Source organism: Rana temporaria, chromosome 3, assembly GCF_905171775.1.
Source record: "Rana temporaria chromosome 3, aRanTem1.1, whole genome shotgun sequence".
Taxonomy (NCBI): domain Eukaryota; kingdom Metazoa; phylum Chordata; class Amphibia; order Anura; family Ranidae; genus Rana; species Rana temporaria.
In genome coordinates, this window is record NC_053491.1 from 431,013,703 (window position 1) to 431,028,485 (window position 14,783).

The window sequence follows — 14,783 nt, forward strand, 5'->3', positions numbered from 1 at the left end:
ATACAGATGTAACGAGAACCATACTGTATCTGCATGTCTCTTTATCTCTCCCCCCGCTCCGTGTATTGTTCTCATTATATCTGCATGTCTCTTTTTTTCCCGCCCCCCCCCCCCGCTCTTTGTATGGTTCTCATTACATCTGTATGTCTCTTTCTCTCCGGCCCCCCCCCCCCCCCCCCGCTCTGTGTATGCTTCCTCGTCACTTCCGTCACAAATTGTGATGGGTTCACTGAATGGTAGTGTCGTGAATCCCCTGGAACGCAACGCATATGGCGTTGGAACGCATTGCGCATGCGCAGTTCGACGCCACGTGACTTAGGCTGCATTCTGCAATAGGGAGCAAACGGTGACACTACACCTGCATAGTGCCTGTAAAGAGCCTCTCCTCTCACTCCAACATGAAAGCCCTTGCCCATTGAAAGGACTCTGATGTGATTGGGGGACCTCTGATGTGAAGGGAGGACTCTGATGTGAGGGAGGACTCTGATGTGATGGGGGGACCTCTGATGTGATGGAGGACTCTGATGTGAAAGGAGGACTCTGATGTGATGGAGGACTCTGATGTGATGGAGGACTCTGATGTGATGGGGGGACCACTGATGTGAAGGGAGGACTCTGATGTGATGGGGGGACCACTGATGTGAAGGGAGGACTCTGATGTGATGGAGGACTCTGATGTGATGGGGGGACCACTGATGTGAAGGGAGGACTCTGATGTGATGGGGGGACCACTGATGTGAAGGGAGGACTCTGATGTGATGGAGGACTCTGATGTGATGTGGGGACCACTGATGTGAAGGGAGGACTCTGATGTGATGGAGGACTCTGATGTGATGGGGGGACCACTGATGTGAAGGGAGGACTCTGATGTGATGGAGGACTCTGATGTGATGGGGGGACCACTGATGTGAAGGGAGGACTCTGATGTGATGGGGGGACCACTGATGTGAAGGGAGGACTCTGATGTGATGGAGGACTCTGATGTGATGTGGGGACCACTGATGTGAAGTAAATTTCCTCAAGGTGGCTGTACTTGTATGCATCACCTCAGGCTCAGGTTTTCCTGACAACTTTTTTTTTTAGACTGCGGTGATTTGAGATTTTTCTTACTTTTAAAGGATGCCTCAAAGAAACAAAGGTTGATAAAACTGTACTAATGAATGCAGATCTGTATAAATGTGTGTCTTTTTTATCTGCTGGGAGTTCAGCTTTAATGATCTTAACACTGATTACAATGTGTCAGCTGTTTATATATCATTTTGCTTAGTATCATGCTACTGCTTGTAGGATTCATTTATGGATTTCCCCCTCCTCTTTTTCCTCTGGTAGCGTGCACGCCTCTCTTCCCTTCTCGCTCCTCTATCTCTTTGTATCCTGAGAGTGACCTCACTAATACACCCCCTAACTCAGCCACTTCCCCTACACTACACACAACTACTCGGCACTGTGCAGGGAGAAGAGTTCAGTCATTGCTGCTGGGAATCCTACAAAGGCTGAACGCTGGGAGATAGACAGTTCTAAAAGGAAACTAAGCAGAACAGAGACCCTGAACCTTCACAGAGGGGTACATAGAGAACCTGAATCTACAGAGGGGGGTACATAGAGACCCTGAACCTACACAGGGGGGTACATAGAGACCCTGAACCTACACAGGGGGGTACATAGAGACCCTGAACCTACACAGGGGGGTACATAGAGACCCTGAACCTACACAGGGGGGTACATAGAGACCCTGAACCTTCACAGGGAGGTACATAGAGAACCTCTGAACCTTCACAGGGGGGTACATAGAGACCCTGAACCTACACAGGGGGGTACCTAGAGACCCTGTACCTACACAGGGGGGTACATAGAGACCCTCTGAACCTTCACAGGGGGGTACATAGAGAACCTGAACCTTCACAGGGGGGTACATAGAGACCCTGAACCTTCACAGGGGGGTACGGACAATAGACCTGGTGACCGGAGGGACGGTTGCTGAAATGTGACAGATGAGGAAGGAAGATGGAGTAATAGACTGTAGGTACAGGAACATATGCACAGTCACTACGAAACCATATAGAGTAGAAGTAGTTTAAAGTTATTAACAGAAGTCTATAAATAACCGAGAAGAGTGGACGGTATCAAGTGAAAGCTCATTGAATACAGTGAGTCTCTACACCTCGGAGTGGACACAGAAGAGTGACCAACAATGGAATACTGGATAAGAATTGGACTTACTACGGCGATGATGATTGTGATATCAGGTAATATGTGTGTGTGATTGTACTGATGATATCTGTATTCATGTGATGACCCTCTGAAAAGGTCCATGTTCTGGTCTCGCAAGTGTGGCTTTCTATATTATACATCTCGTGGTTGGTCTCTGGTGGTGGTGGGACTGCCACCACCTTTATTTACCACTAAGTTTACTCTTAAAGGGGTTGTAAAGGTAAACAATTTCCTAAATTGCTTCCTTTACCTTAGTGTAGTCCTCCTTCACTTACCTCATCCTTCCATTTTGTTTTTATATGTCCTTATTTCTTCTGAGAAATCCTCACATCCTGTTCTTCTGTCTGTAACTACACACAGTAATACAAGGCTTTCTCCCTGGTGTGGAGAAAGCCTCTTGAGGGGGCGAGCAGGAGGGTCAGGACGCCCTCTACTTTGCTGATAGAGAAAGGTGCTGTGTGTTAGTGGGCGTCCTGACACTCCTGCTCGCCCCCTCAAGAAGCTTTCTCCACACCAGGGAGAAAGTGTCGCATTACTGTGTGTAGTTACAGACAGAAGAACAGGAAGTGAGGATTTCTCAGAAGAAATAAAGACATTTAAAAGCAAAATGGAAGGATGAGGTAAGTGAAGGAGGACTGCACCAAGGTAAAGGAAGCTATTTAGGGAAGAAAAATTACCTTTACAACCCTTTTAATACGTTTGCTGTCAATGTTACTGTTGCTGTTGGTATAAGTATTATTGGTAGCACTATTAAAGCCATTATTAATCCCACTGGTACTGATACAGCTAATACCACCAGAGAGATACTGCTATTGGCTGGATCACGTAGCATTCTAATCTCCATCAGGTACCCACAGACATTGTTCATTATCAACTATCAGGGGAACATTCTCATCTCCATCAGTTACCCACAGACATCGTTTACCATCAGCTATCAGGGGAACATTCCTTTCTCCATCAGTTACCCACAGACATCGTTTACCATCAGCTATCAGGGGAACATTCCTTTCTCCATCAGGTACCCACAGACATCGTTTACCATCAGCTATCAGGGGAACATTCTCATCTCCATCAGATACCTGGATACCTTATTGGCTATCAGGGGAACATTCCTTTCTCCATCAGGTACCCACAGACATTGTTTACCATCAGCTATCACGGTAACAGTCTCCTCTCCATCAGGTACCCACAGACATTGTTTACCATCAGCAATCAGGGGAACATTCCTTTCTCCATCAGGTACCCACAGACATTGTTCATCATAAACTATCAGGGGAACATTCTCATCTCCATCAGATACCTGCAGATCTTATTGGCTATCAGCTATCAGAAGAACAATCTCTTGTCCTTCAGGTACCCACAGACTTTGGTGGCTATCAGGGGAACATTCTCCTCTCCATCAGGTACCCACAGACGTTGGTGGCTATCAGGGGAACATTCCTTTCTCCATCAGGTACCCACAGACATTGTTTACCATCAGCTATCGGGGGAACATTCCTTCCTCCATCAGGTACCCGCAGACATTGTTTACCATCAGCAATCAGGGGAACATTCCTTTCTCCATCAGGTACCCACATACATTGTTTACCATCAGCTATCAGGGGAACATTCCTTTCTCCATCAGGTACCCACAGACATTGTTTACCATCAGCTATCAGGGGAACATTCCTTCCTCCATCAGGCACCCACAGACATTGTTTACCATCAGCTATCAGGGGAACATTCCTTTCTCCATCAGGTACCCACAGACATTGTTTACCATCAGCAATCAGGGGAACATTCCTTTCTCCATCAGGTACCCTGCAGACATTGTTCATCATAAACTATCAGGAGAACATTCTCATCTCCATCAGATACCTGCAGATCTTATTGGCTATCAGCTATCAGAGGAACAATCTCTCGTCCTTCAGGTACCCACAGACTTTGGTGGCTATCAGGGGAACATTCTCCTCTCCATCAGGTACCCACAGACATTGTTTACCATCAGCAATTGGGGGAACATTCTCCTCTCCATCAGGTACCCACAGACTTTGGTGGCTATCAGGGGAACATTCCTTTCTCCATCAGGTACCTGCAGACATTGTTTACCATCAGCAATCAGGGGAACATTCTCATCTCCATCAGGTACCCACAGACTTTGGTGGCTATCAGGGGAACATTCTCATCTCCATCAGATACCTGGATACCTTATTGGCTATCAGGGGAACAATCTCTTCTCCTTCAGGTACCCACAGACTTTGGTGGCTATCAGGGGAAAATCCCTTTCTCCATCAGATACTTGCAGACCTTATTGGCTATCAGGGGAACAATCTCTTCTCCATCAGATACCTGCAGACTTTGGTGGCTATCAGGGGAACATTCCTTTCTCCATCAGGTACCCACAGACATTGTTTACTATCAGCTTCTCAGGGGAACATTCCTTTCTCCATCAGGCACCCGCAGACGTGTTTGGCCATTACCTATCAGGGGAACATTTTCTTCCCTTTCTGGTCCCCTCAGACCTTACTGGCCATCAGCTGTCAAGGGAACATTCTCATCTCCATCAGATACCCGCAGACCTTACTGGCCAATAGCTATCAGGGGAACATTCTCATCTCCATCAGGCTCTCACAGACATTGTTCACTATCAGCTATTAGGCCACTTTTACACGGAGGCTCTTCTAAACTACCAGTAAAAACACTGAGCGCTTTTGAAGAGCTTTTCAGTCTCTTTTGAAGAGCTTTCCATTCATTTCAATGGAGAGGGGAGTTTTTCAAAGCCCTGCCAGCACACTGCCCCAGTGTGAAAGCATTGATTGAATTTAATGGAAATACATTTTCGTGCGCTTTTTAGGCACTGTTTTTAGCATGAAAGCACCTGAAAAGCGCCTCATTGTGAAAGTGGTCTAAGGGGAATATTCTCATCTCCATTAGATACCCACAGACCTTATTGGCCATCAGCAATTAGACCCCTTTTACACAAGGCACTTTTCAGGCGCTTTAACGCTAAAAAAAAGCACCTGAAAAGCTCACGAAAACATATTTCCATTAAAATCAATGAATGCTTTCACACTGGGGCAGTGCAATGCCAGGGCTGTGAAAAAATGCCCCTCTCCATTGAAATTAATGGAAAGCTCCTGAAAAGCTCTTCAAAAGCACTCAGTGTTTTACTGGTAGTTTAAAAGCATTCTCATCTCCATCAGATACCCACAGACATTGTTCACCATCAGTTTTCGGGGGGAAATTTTTAATCCCAATAAGGTACCCACAGACATTGTTGGCCATCAGCTATCAGGAGAACATTCATATGTCCATCAGGTACCCACAGACATTGTTGGCCATCGACTATCTGGGGAACATTCTCATCTCCATCAGGTACTCGCAGACATTATTGGCCATCAGCTATCAGGGGAACATTCGTATCTCCATCAGGTACCCGCAGACATTATTGGCCATTAGCTATCAGGGGAACATTCTCATCTCTATCGGGTACCCGCAGACATTATTGGCCATTAACTATCCGGGGAACAATCTCATCTCCATCAGGTACCCGCAGACATTATTGGCCATTAGCTATCAGGGGAACAATCTCATCTCTATCAGGTACCCATAGACATTACTGGCCATCAGCTATCAGGGGAATACTCTCATATCCTTTAGGTACCCGCAGACATTTTTGGGCATCAGCTATAAAAAGAACATTCCCATTACATCAGGTACTTGCAGACATTAGTGACTATCATCTATCAGGGGGAAAATCTGACAGATTATTTGGTCCAACCTTGACACTACTCTTCTGAAAGCCAAAAGACTAAACAAACACTTGGCTAAGAGAACTGTTCATTTTTTGACAATGAACCAGCAGATATGGGCATCAGGTTGGTCAGGTCATGCCTACCTGTCCAGCTGTCCTCCAGTGCCTATGAGGCTCTTCACTTAAATTACATTGTCCATGCCACTTGTGTCACAAGTGTGAATGAGGGATAATGTTTCACTTAAGCCAGCCCAAAATCTGACATGCTGGTTGTACCCAAGTCAATCAATAGATCGACTTTGGTACATTCAGCCTGCCCATAGACGTTCAAATTTCGTCCGGATTAGCAGGATCTGGCCGAGACCGTCTATGGGCAGGCTGAATGTACCCAGGTCAATCCATCGATTAATTTGGGTACAACCAGTGTGTCAGATTTTCGGCATGCAAGTATTGCCAGCAGCAATCCAGCCAATTGCCAGCAGAAAATGTCACCATCTATGGCCTGCCTAATACAGCTACTACTTCTCTCCCTTCTACTCCTGTCACTTTTATGTTTTATCAGTGCTGCTAACAATTTGTTGATTGTAAATAAACTCCTGGGTACACATTGTAAAGGATATCCAGCAAATCAACATGAACATAAACCGGTATTTGAAGGAGCATAAGTAATCCAAGGCTTTATTGGCCAGCATTTTATTGGAACGCAGCCCACATATGGCTTGTGGTATCCAAGTACCGATACTATTGCTACTGGTAAATTGAATACAAATGATTACAGCTGCCACCCAGGCTGTATTTCTTAGAGACTAGGTGCAGGTACTCCCTATTGCTATTAATGTTATCTATTTATAGTATGTCGGTATATTAAGAAGCATTTACAGACCAGAGAATGAGGACATAGGTCAGGGTGTTTGCTGGGCCATGGCCAGTTAAACAAATCCCAAGTCTGTCATATTGATATAATTCAGTTTTAAAATATGTACTGCAGGCTGATTTCCTACATTTCTGATTTAAATGATTTATATCAAGTTATTTTAAACTTAATCTGTTAAGTGACTCAACCCCTCGTCGCTATAAACAAGGAAATCTCCTGATGCTTGTGTCTTTATTTAGCCTCTGCAACGCTGGCATGTCTGAGTGTGGTGAGATTGGTTTCAAAGGCATGCTTTGTGGCTGCGTGGCATCGATGATGTGTAGACTCGGGTTTCTGGTACCGAGTGCTGGCAGTATTTATGTATATCCCAGATTCATACAGCCCCAATACATAGCTCCCAACTCTCCCGGATTTCGAGGGACTGTCCATGATTTGGAGCAATGTCCCTCTGTCCCTCTTTCCTCCTCATTTGTCCCTCATTGTGATCTGATCTATATAGATGTACTAGCTGAATACCCGGCGTTGCCCGGTCTTCCTATCTTAACCTTTTGGGGAGGAAAATCATAGTAATATAAATATACCCATGTTTTATATAAGGGTGTAGGTAAGGGTTAATGTAACTGTCATATATTTTTATTTGGCATATAAGTAATATGTGTACCAGGTATTATTAAAATATCTCCAGGCATACAGAAGTTATGTGGGAACATACATTTCCCATTGATTTGCATGGGACTTTAAACAAAAACCCTGACCCTCACAAATGGGGGTAGTTAAGGGATAAATTAACTATCCTATAGTTTAAGTGAACATATAAGTAACATGTGACCAAGTGTTATGGAAATATCTACAGCCGTTTGGAAGTTATGAAGTAACATGTATTTCCCATAGAGTTGAATGGGACTTTAAAGAAAAACCCCGACCATGGCAAATGGGGGTGGGTAAGGGTTAAACCACCTATCCTATGTTTGTTGCTGACATATAAGTAACATGTGTGCCAAGTTTCATGTTAATATCTTTAGCCGTTTGGACGTGATGCTGGAACATACACACACACGTTGAGTTTTATATATATAGATATAAAATGCACTTTTTATCTATCAAAAAGCGCTAAACCTTTCATCTGATTTCTAAATTGCTGCATTTGTAAATTCCAAAAGCCAATATAAAGGAATAGTAGTGGTAAAAAAAGCGTTTTTGGGTTTAAACAATTTAGTTTTTTTGGACAATTCTCCTTTAACCACTTCTTGAGCCCTGGAAGAATTTACCCCCTTCCTGACCAAAGCACTTTTTGCGATTCGGCACTGTGTCGCTTTAACTGATAATTGCGCGGTCGTTCGATGTGGCTCCCAAACAAAATTAATGTCCCTTTTTCCCACAAATATAGCTTTCTTTTGGTGGTATTTGATCACCTCTGTGGTTTTTATTTTTTGCGCTATAAACAAACAAACAGTTTTGAAATAAAAGCAATATTTTTTACTTTTGTTATAATAAATATCCTCAAAGAATATATAAAAAAATTATTTATTTCTCAGTTTAGGCCGATACGTCTTCTTCTACATATTTTTGGTAAAAAAAAATTGCAATAAGCAGATATTGATTGGTTTGCGCAAAAGATAGCATCTACAAAATAGTTGGGTATAGTTTTATGGCATTTTTATTAATATTTTTTTTACTAGTAATGGCGGGGATCTGTGCTTTCTGCTGTGATTGCGACATTATGGCGGACACATCGTACATTTTTTACACTATTTTGGGACCATTTTCATTTATACAGCGATCAGTGCTATAAAAATGCACTGTATACTGTGTAAATGACATTGGCAGGGAAGGGATTAACCACTAGGGGGTGAGGATGGGGTTAAGTGTGTCCTAGGGAGTGATTCTAACTGTTTTCGTTTTCCTATGGGAATGGAGCCTACATATGGCCGGGATTCCGGGCCAAAGCTCTCATGGCAGTTTTCCTGCCAGGAAAACCGGCCGTGTGTAGGGGGAAAAAGCTGCCGAGAAGGTTCTCTGCTTTCCCCTCGGTTTTCCCGGCTGACTTTTTACTGCCGGGAAAACCAATCGTGTGTACGGGGCATCAGGCTCTAATCACGTGCTTAAAAAAAAAAAAACATTGAAATCCATGCGTCCGGCGCCCTGCATGTCAATTAGGGGCCGGCGCATGGATTAGGGGGACGTGCCCCTGCACCCTTATTGGAGCATCCACCACTGGTAAGGACAGATGATTCATGTAGCATTTACTTCCTGGAATCCATCTGCCCTTAGCTCAGGCATGCATGCATAAGAGTGTGCTTAGCTGAGAATGTCCCTCTTCCCCTCCTGCAGATGAAAAAAAATTCCATGATGACTTCTGGGATGTGTGAGTCTGTGAGATCATTTTGGCCTAGGCCAGAAATAAACAAAGTAACTGAAGAAATACAAGTGAATATAATATACCTTCTTTCCTATATACTAATGCCAGCAGCTTAAGGATGAAAAAAATGTTACTGTCAATTGAGAGAATTTAGTTGTGCTTTAATATGGTGAGTCATCAGCTAACCATTTAATTCAACTCTTGGGTTGTGGGAGAAAACCAAAAGGAACTGGAGATTGTCCAACAAATCACAGGGAGAATTTTTCATACAGATAAAGTAGCTTTGCTGCTTATGGCATCCAATCAGTAATTTCCACCCGTATATCTGAGCTATAAACTCATAGGTGGGATCAGATGCTGGGGGTAACTGCAAATAAAGCTCCTGCCATTATGGTAGTTTAGAACCATCTAACTAATTTTATGTAGGTGATTCCTAACCACCTAACTGCAATGTGTACCCAGAGGATTATATCCGATGTTCTCCGGGGGTTACTCTGCTTGGTAAAATTATTTTTATTGTGCTGATAATTCTCTCCAGCCAAAACCACACTCCCCATTCCCAATACCTCTATTCCCTACCCTTCTGTTACCCCCCCCCCCCCCCCCCCCCCATATCGAGACTCTTTTGATTTTTTTGTCCTTACTAAACTGGTTTCACTATGGCACCTGATGTCACTTCCCCCTGTGACGAAACACATTAATATTATTATTATTATTATACAGGATTTATATAACGCCAACAGTTTGCGCAGCGCTTTACAACATGAGGGCAGATAGTAAAGTTATAATACAATTCAATACGGGAGGAAACAGAGGGCCATGGGCGTCCGCTCCATAGGGCAAGTGGGGTCATTTGACCGCCCCCCCCCCTGAAATTGCCAGGGAGAGCCAGAAGCAGGGCCGAACTGGCCCTGGGGACGATTTAAGCGGTGACTGCAGTGCTCCCCTTCCCAGTGGCAGTTCGTCCATAGAGGGCGCTGGAGCGCCGCCCCCTCTGGCTCTCACCGCCACTGAGTGAAATAACATAGATTCATGCATTGCACGAATCTATGTTATTTTCGCCGCTGACGCTGTTATTCAGATGGTCGGCGCTCAATGTCCGGCCATCTGAATAACGCCAGCTGGTTGGCTGTACGGAAATGTCTATCAAAGCCAACAGCTCTGATAGGCTTTCCCAATACAGCCCTCGGGTCCCGGAAGCTTATTCTCGGAGCGCACAGACTGTACGCCCCTTGAATAAGATGACAGGCGTCTCAGCCAATCAGGTTGGCCGGTTCTGGCTACCGGTAACCTGATTGGCTGAGACGCCTGTCAGTCATCGAGTGCGGGAGAAGACATCGTGGGACGTGGATGCCTAAAACCAGTAAAGGTAAGTGCCGGGCGGGGGGGGGGAAGCAATTTACAGGGCACAGTGGGGACAATTGGCACAGCGGCGACCATTAAAGGGCACAGTGGCTGTGTTTAATGGCATGGCACAGTGGTGACAATGTATGGCACAGTGGTGACAATGGATGGCACAGTGGTGACAATGGATGGCACAGTGGCTGCGTTTAATGGCATGGCACAGTGGTGACAATGGATGGCACAGTGGTGACAATGGATGGCACAGTGGCTGCGTTTAATGGCATGGCACAGTGGTGACAATGTATGGCACAGTGGCTGCGTTTAATGGCATGGCACAGTGGTGACAATGTATGGCACAGTGGTGACAATGGATGGCACAGTGGCTGCATTTAATGGCATGGCACAGTGGTGACAATGTATGGCACAGTGGCTGCGTTTAATGGCATGGCACAGTGGTGACAATGGATGGCACAGTGACTGCGTTTAATGGCATGGCACAGTGGTGACAATGTATGGCACAGTGGCTGCGTTTAATGGCATGGCACAGTGGTGACAATGGATGGCACAGTGACTGCGTTTAATGGCATGGCACAGTGGTGCAAATTGATGGCACAGTGACTGCATTTGATGGCATGGCACAGTGACTGCGTTTAATGGCATGGCACAGTGGTGCGAATTGATGGCACAGTGACTGCATTTGATGGCATGGTACAGTGACTGCGTTTAATGGCATGGCACAGTGGTGCGAATTGATGGCACAGTGGCTGCATTTGATGGCATGGCACAGTGGTGCAAATTGATGGCACAGTGGCTGCATTTGATGGCATGGCACAGTGGTGCAAATTGATGGCACAGTGGCTGCGTTTGATGGCATGTAACAGTGGCTGCGTTTGATGGCATGTAACAGTGGCTGCGTTTGGGCACAGTGAGACTGCAATTTTTTTTTCTTTGCGCCCCCCCAAAAATGTTGAGCACCAGCCGCCACTGGCCCTTCCCTCTAATTAAGAGTGCCTGTCCCTCTTCTGGAATCAAATCCATTTGTCCCTCATTCCGAAAGGTTCCTCTTTTAGACCCGAAATAAATATACTGTCAATATAGTGTAGTGTTTCAGTCAAGGGAAAGGGGTGCTGTATAATGTAAAGGGGTCCAGTGATGCAGGGTGCTGTGTAATGTGAAGGGGTCCAGTGATGCAGGGTGCTGTGTAATGTAAAGGGGTCCAGTGATGCAGGGTGCTGTGTAATGTAAAGGGGTCCAGTGATGCAGGGTGCTGTGTAATGTAAAGGGGGCCAGAGCTGTGGGGTGCTGTGTAATGTAAAGGGGTCCAGAGGTGCAGTTGTGGAGAGGGGGTACACAGTAGTGACAAAGAGATATTGAAAGATGCAAGGGACACGGGGTGTTTTTACATTTTAACGTGGGGGGGGGGGCGCTTTTAACCCCCGTTAGCGGTGGAAGTAAGGGTAAAATGTGACTGTGTATCGCCGCTGCTGAAGCGCCCCCCTCTGAAAAAATTTCAGCAGATGCCCATGCAGAGGGCCCTAATCTAGGAACGTAATACACTGGCATCATCAAGCCCTGCGTTGGGCAGTAGGACTTTATGGTGGCATTTTCTATTTTCTGAGCTTTTATGTGCCTTTAAAGAAATCTTTTTGAGCTTTCCTAATGCAAAGTGGAGAGGAGCTGTTGTGCCGTATTGTGAGCAAAGAAATGGTTGGTGATCTCACTAATCCTATATGGGCATGGCTTGACCTTCTGAATTCTGAAGTCCAACAATCTGGCAAATCTTTGTTGCTTTTGGTGGTGAAAAGGGTGTCACAGAGGAGTCTCACTTTTGGAGCTGTGACAAGGTTCTATGCCCTGGAGGAGTTTGCACTTTATTGGACTTTATTTTTGGATGTTTTTCCATTAAAAGTGTGATGAAGTTTAGCTTTTTGGTGTAAGCGCTGCTTGTATTTCTGTGGTTGCACAATACAATATTACTGTCATTACCCTCATGCAATCTATTCTAATATAACGTTCATATGACTGTATTGTCTACTTGCTCTTTTTACAATTGCTTAATTGTGCAACCTCTGTACTTTCTGAACATTTTCAGTAAAAACAAATGAACAAGAACTGTACTTATCTCTTTGATCATAGGAGTGCACTTACTTTTGCTCTCCTGTGATCCAGAGTCAGCTAATAGCAGGCCAGTGGCAGCTGGTGCTCAAAATTTTTGGGGGTGCAAACTGAAAAAAACATCAAGCCCATCAAACGCAGCCACTGTACCCATAAATTGCTGCCACTGTGTCATCAAACGTAGCTACTGTACCCATCAATTGCTGCCAGTGTGCCCATCAATTGCCGCCACTGTACCCATAAATTGCCGCCACTGTGCCATCAAACGTAGCTACTGTACCCATCAACTGCTGCCAGTGTGCCCATCAATTGCCGCCGCTGTGCCCATCAAACGCACCCTTTGTACCCATAAATTGCTGCTACTGTGTCATCAAACGTAGCTACTGTACCCATCAATTGCTGCCAGTGTGCCCATCAATTGCCGCCACTGTACCCATAAATTGCCGCCACTGTGCCATCAAACGTAGCCACTGTACCCATCAACTGCTGCCAGTGTGCCCATCAATTGCCGCCGCTGTGCCCATCAACTGCCGCCACTGTGCCCATCAATTGCTGTCCGTGTACCCCATTATTTGATGCCAGCGTGCCTCATCAATTGCTGCCAGTGTGCCCCATCAATTGCCGCCACTGTACCCATAAATTGATGCCACTGTGCCATCAAACGTAGCTACTGTACCCATCAACTGCTGCCAGTCTGCCCATCAATTGCTGCCGCTGTGCCCATCAATTGCTGTCAGTGTGCCCCATTATTTGATGCCAGCGTGCCTCATCAATTGCTGCCAGTGTGCCCCATCAATTTCTGCTACTGTGCCCCATCAATTTCTGCCAGTGTGCCCCGATGGGGCACTTACCTGTCTCGGCGCTGTACTCCATGCTTCGAGTCCTCATGTCTTCTCCCGTCCTCTTCCTGTCCTCTGCTATGAGCGCCTGATGCTTTAGCCAGTCAGGTGACAAGGTAACCAGACCCGAGCACCTGATTGGCTGAAAGAGGGGTCAGTGTTAGGGAAGCGATTTATTCGTTTTCCTAACACAACACTGTGTAAACAGCGAACGCACAGCATTGCGTCCGCTGTTTACCAATTTGGAAGCCTACAGCTCTAATCAGGATGCCTATTAGAGCCGACGGCTCTAATCAGGCGCTTCCAAAAAAAACACTTGCAATGCATGAATCCATCTATTGGTGATTGACAGATGCAGGAGAAAGGGGGCGGCGCTCCTGCACCCTTTATGGACGCTGTAACAGGCTATTGCCGGCTATTAGCTGACATCACAGAGCCACTCCAGGATCTGGAAGGATCCTGACAAGGATCCTGACAACCCTCCCCAGCTCAATGCTCACTGACAGTGTCTGCTATCTGCTCGAATGCAGACTGAGGTCTGAGCGATCAGTTCTTGGTCTTAGAGAGGACATGGGACAGCTGCAGCATCACACCAATGCTGCAGCATGGAGGCGAGAATGTGTGCTTTTTTTTTAAATCCCACACCTTTGCTTTAAGTTTCATTAAGTTGAGAAACAATTGTTTAATATAGACATAGTAATGTAGACACTAATAGTTTTTCATGGATAGGAAATATTGTATTATTGGTCAGTTTATTGGTGTTGACCTAGCTAGGAGACTGTTGATTGGCTCATTAACACCACTGTGTACTGTATCGTGTAAGTCAAAAACCCAGTCATATGATGATATCCCAGCAAAGTCCTGGCTTGTGTCTCAATTGCTGCTGGCGCCACTGGACCAAAAGTGTAAAATCAGCAAAATTACGAAAGCTTGATGAGACACAAACTGTAGCTTCCGGATGCACTGTATTATAAATATTTAAAGGACTAAATATTTTATCCATGATGTTTCATAACTTGGCAGAAGTGTGTAACAAAGTTGCAGTTTGTGCCTCCTTTACTTATATTGGTTTTTATCATTACTGTATGACCCTAAGGGCCTTTTAACACTGGAGGTTGAAAAACAGGCGGCTGAGTCCACCGGCTGCCCAGCAGAATATGTAAGTAAACATGAGCGCTTAGAGGTTTCTTTTTGGGCACCGAAAATAATAGGATATGTCCAGGAATGTACTGTATGTAGTAATAGATCTTTCTTGGACCAGAAAATGGAAAGTATTTTTTGTTTGTATTTCTTTAAACTAAAGTGACA

General features: G+C 45.3%; 1 protein-coding gene across 5 annotated transcripts in view; it reads left to right on the top strand.

The window, feature by feature from the left end:
- The first annotated feature begins 1,561 nt into the window (after positions 1 to 1,561).
- ADGRE5 (adhesion G protein-coupled receptor E5) overlaps positions 1,562 to 14,783 on the top strand; it is a 176,156-nt gene continuing 162,934 nt past the window's right edge. For all 5 annotated transcript variants that reach the window (XM_040346330.1, XM_040346334.1, XM_040346331.1 and 2 more), the window contains exon 1: positions 1,562 to 2,246. In XM_040346330.1, coding sequence (XP_040202264.1) covers positions 2,192 to 2,246 — 55 coding nt within the window. In that variant the 5' untranslated portion in view covers positions 1,562 to 2,191. The remainder of the gene's footprint in view (positions 2,247 to 14,783) is intronic.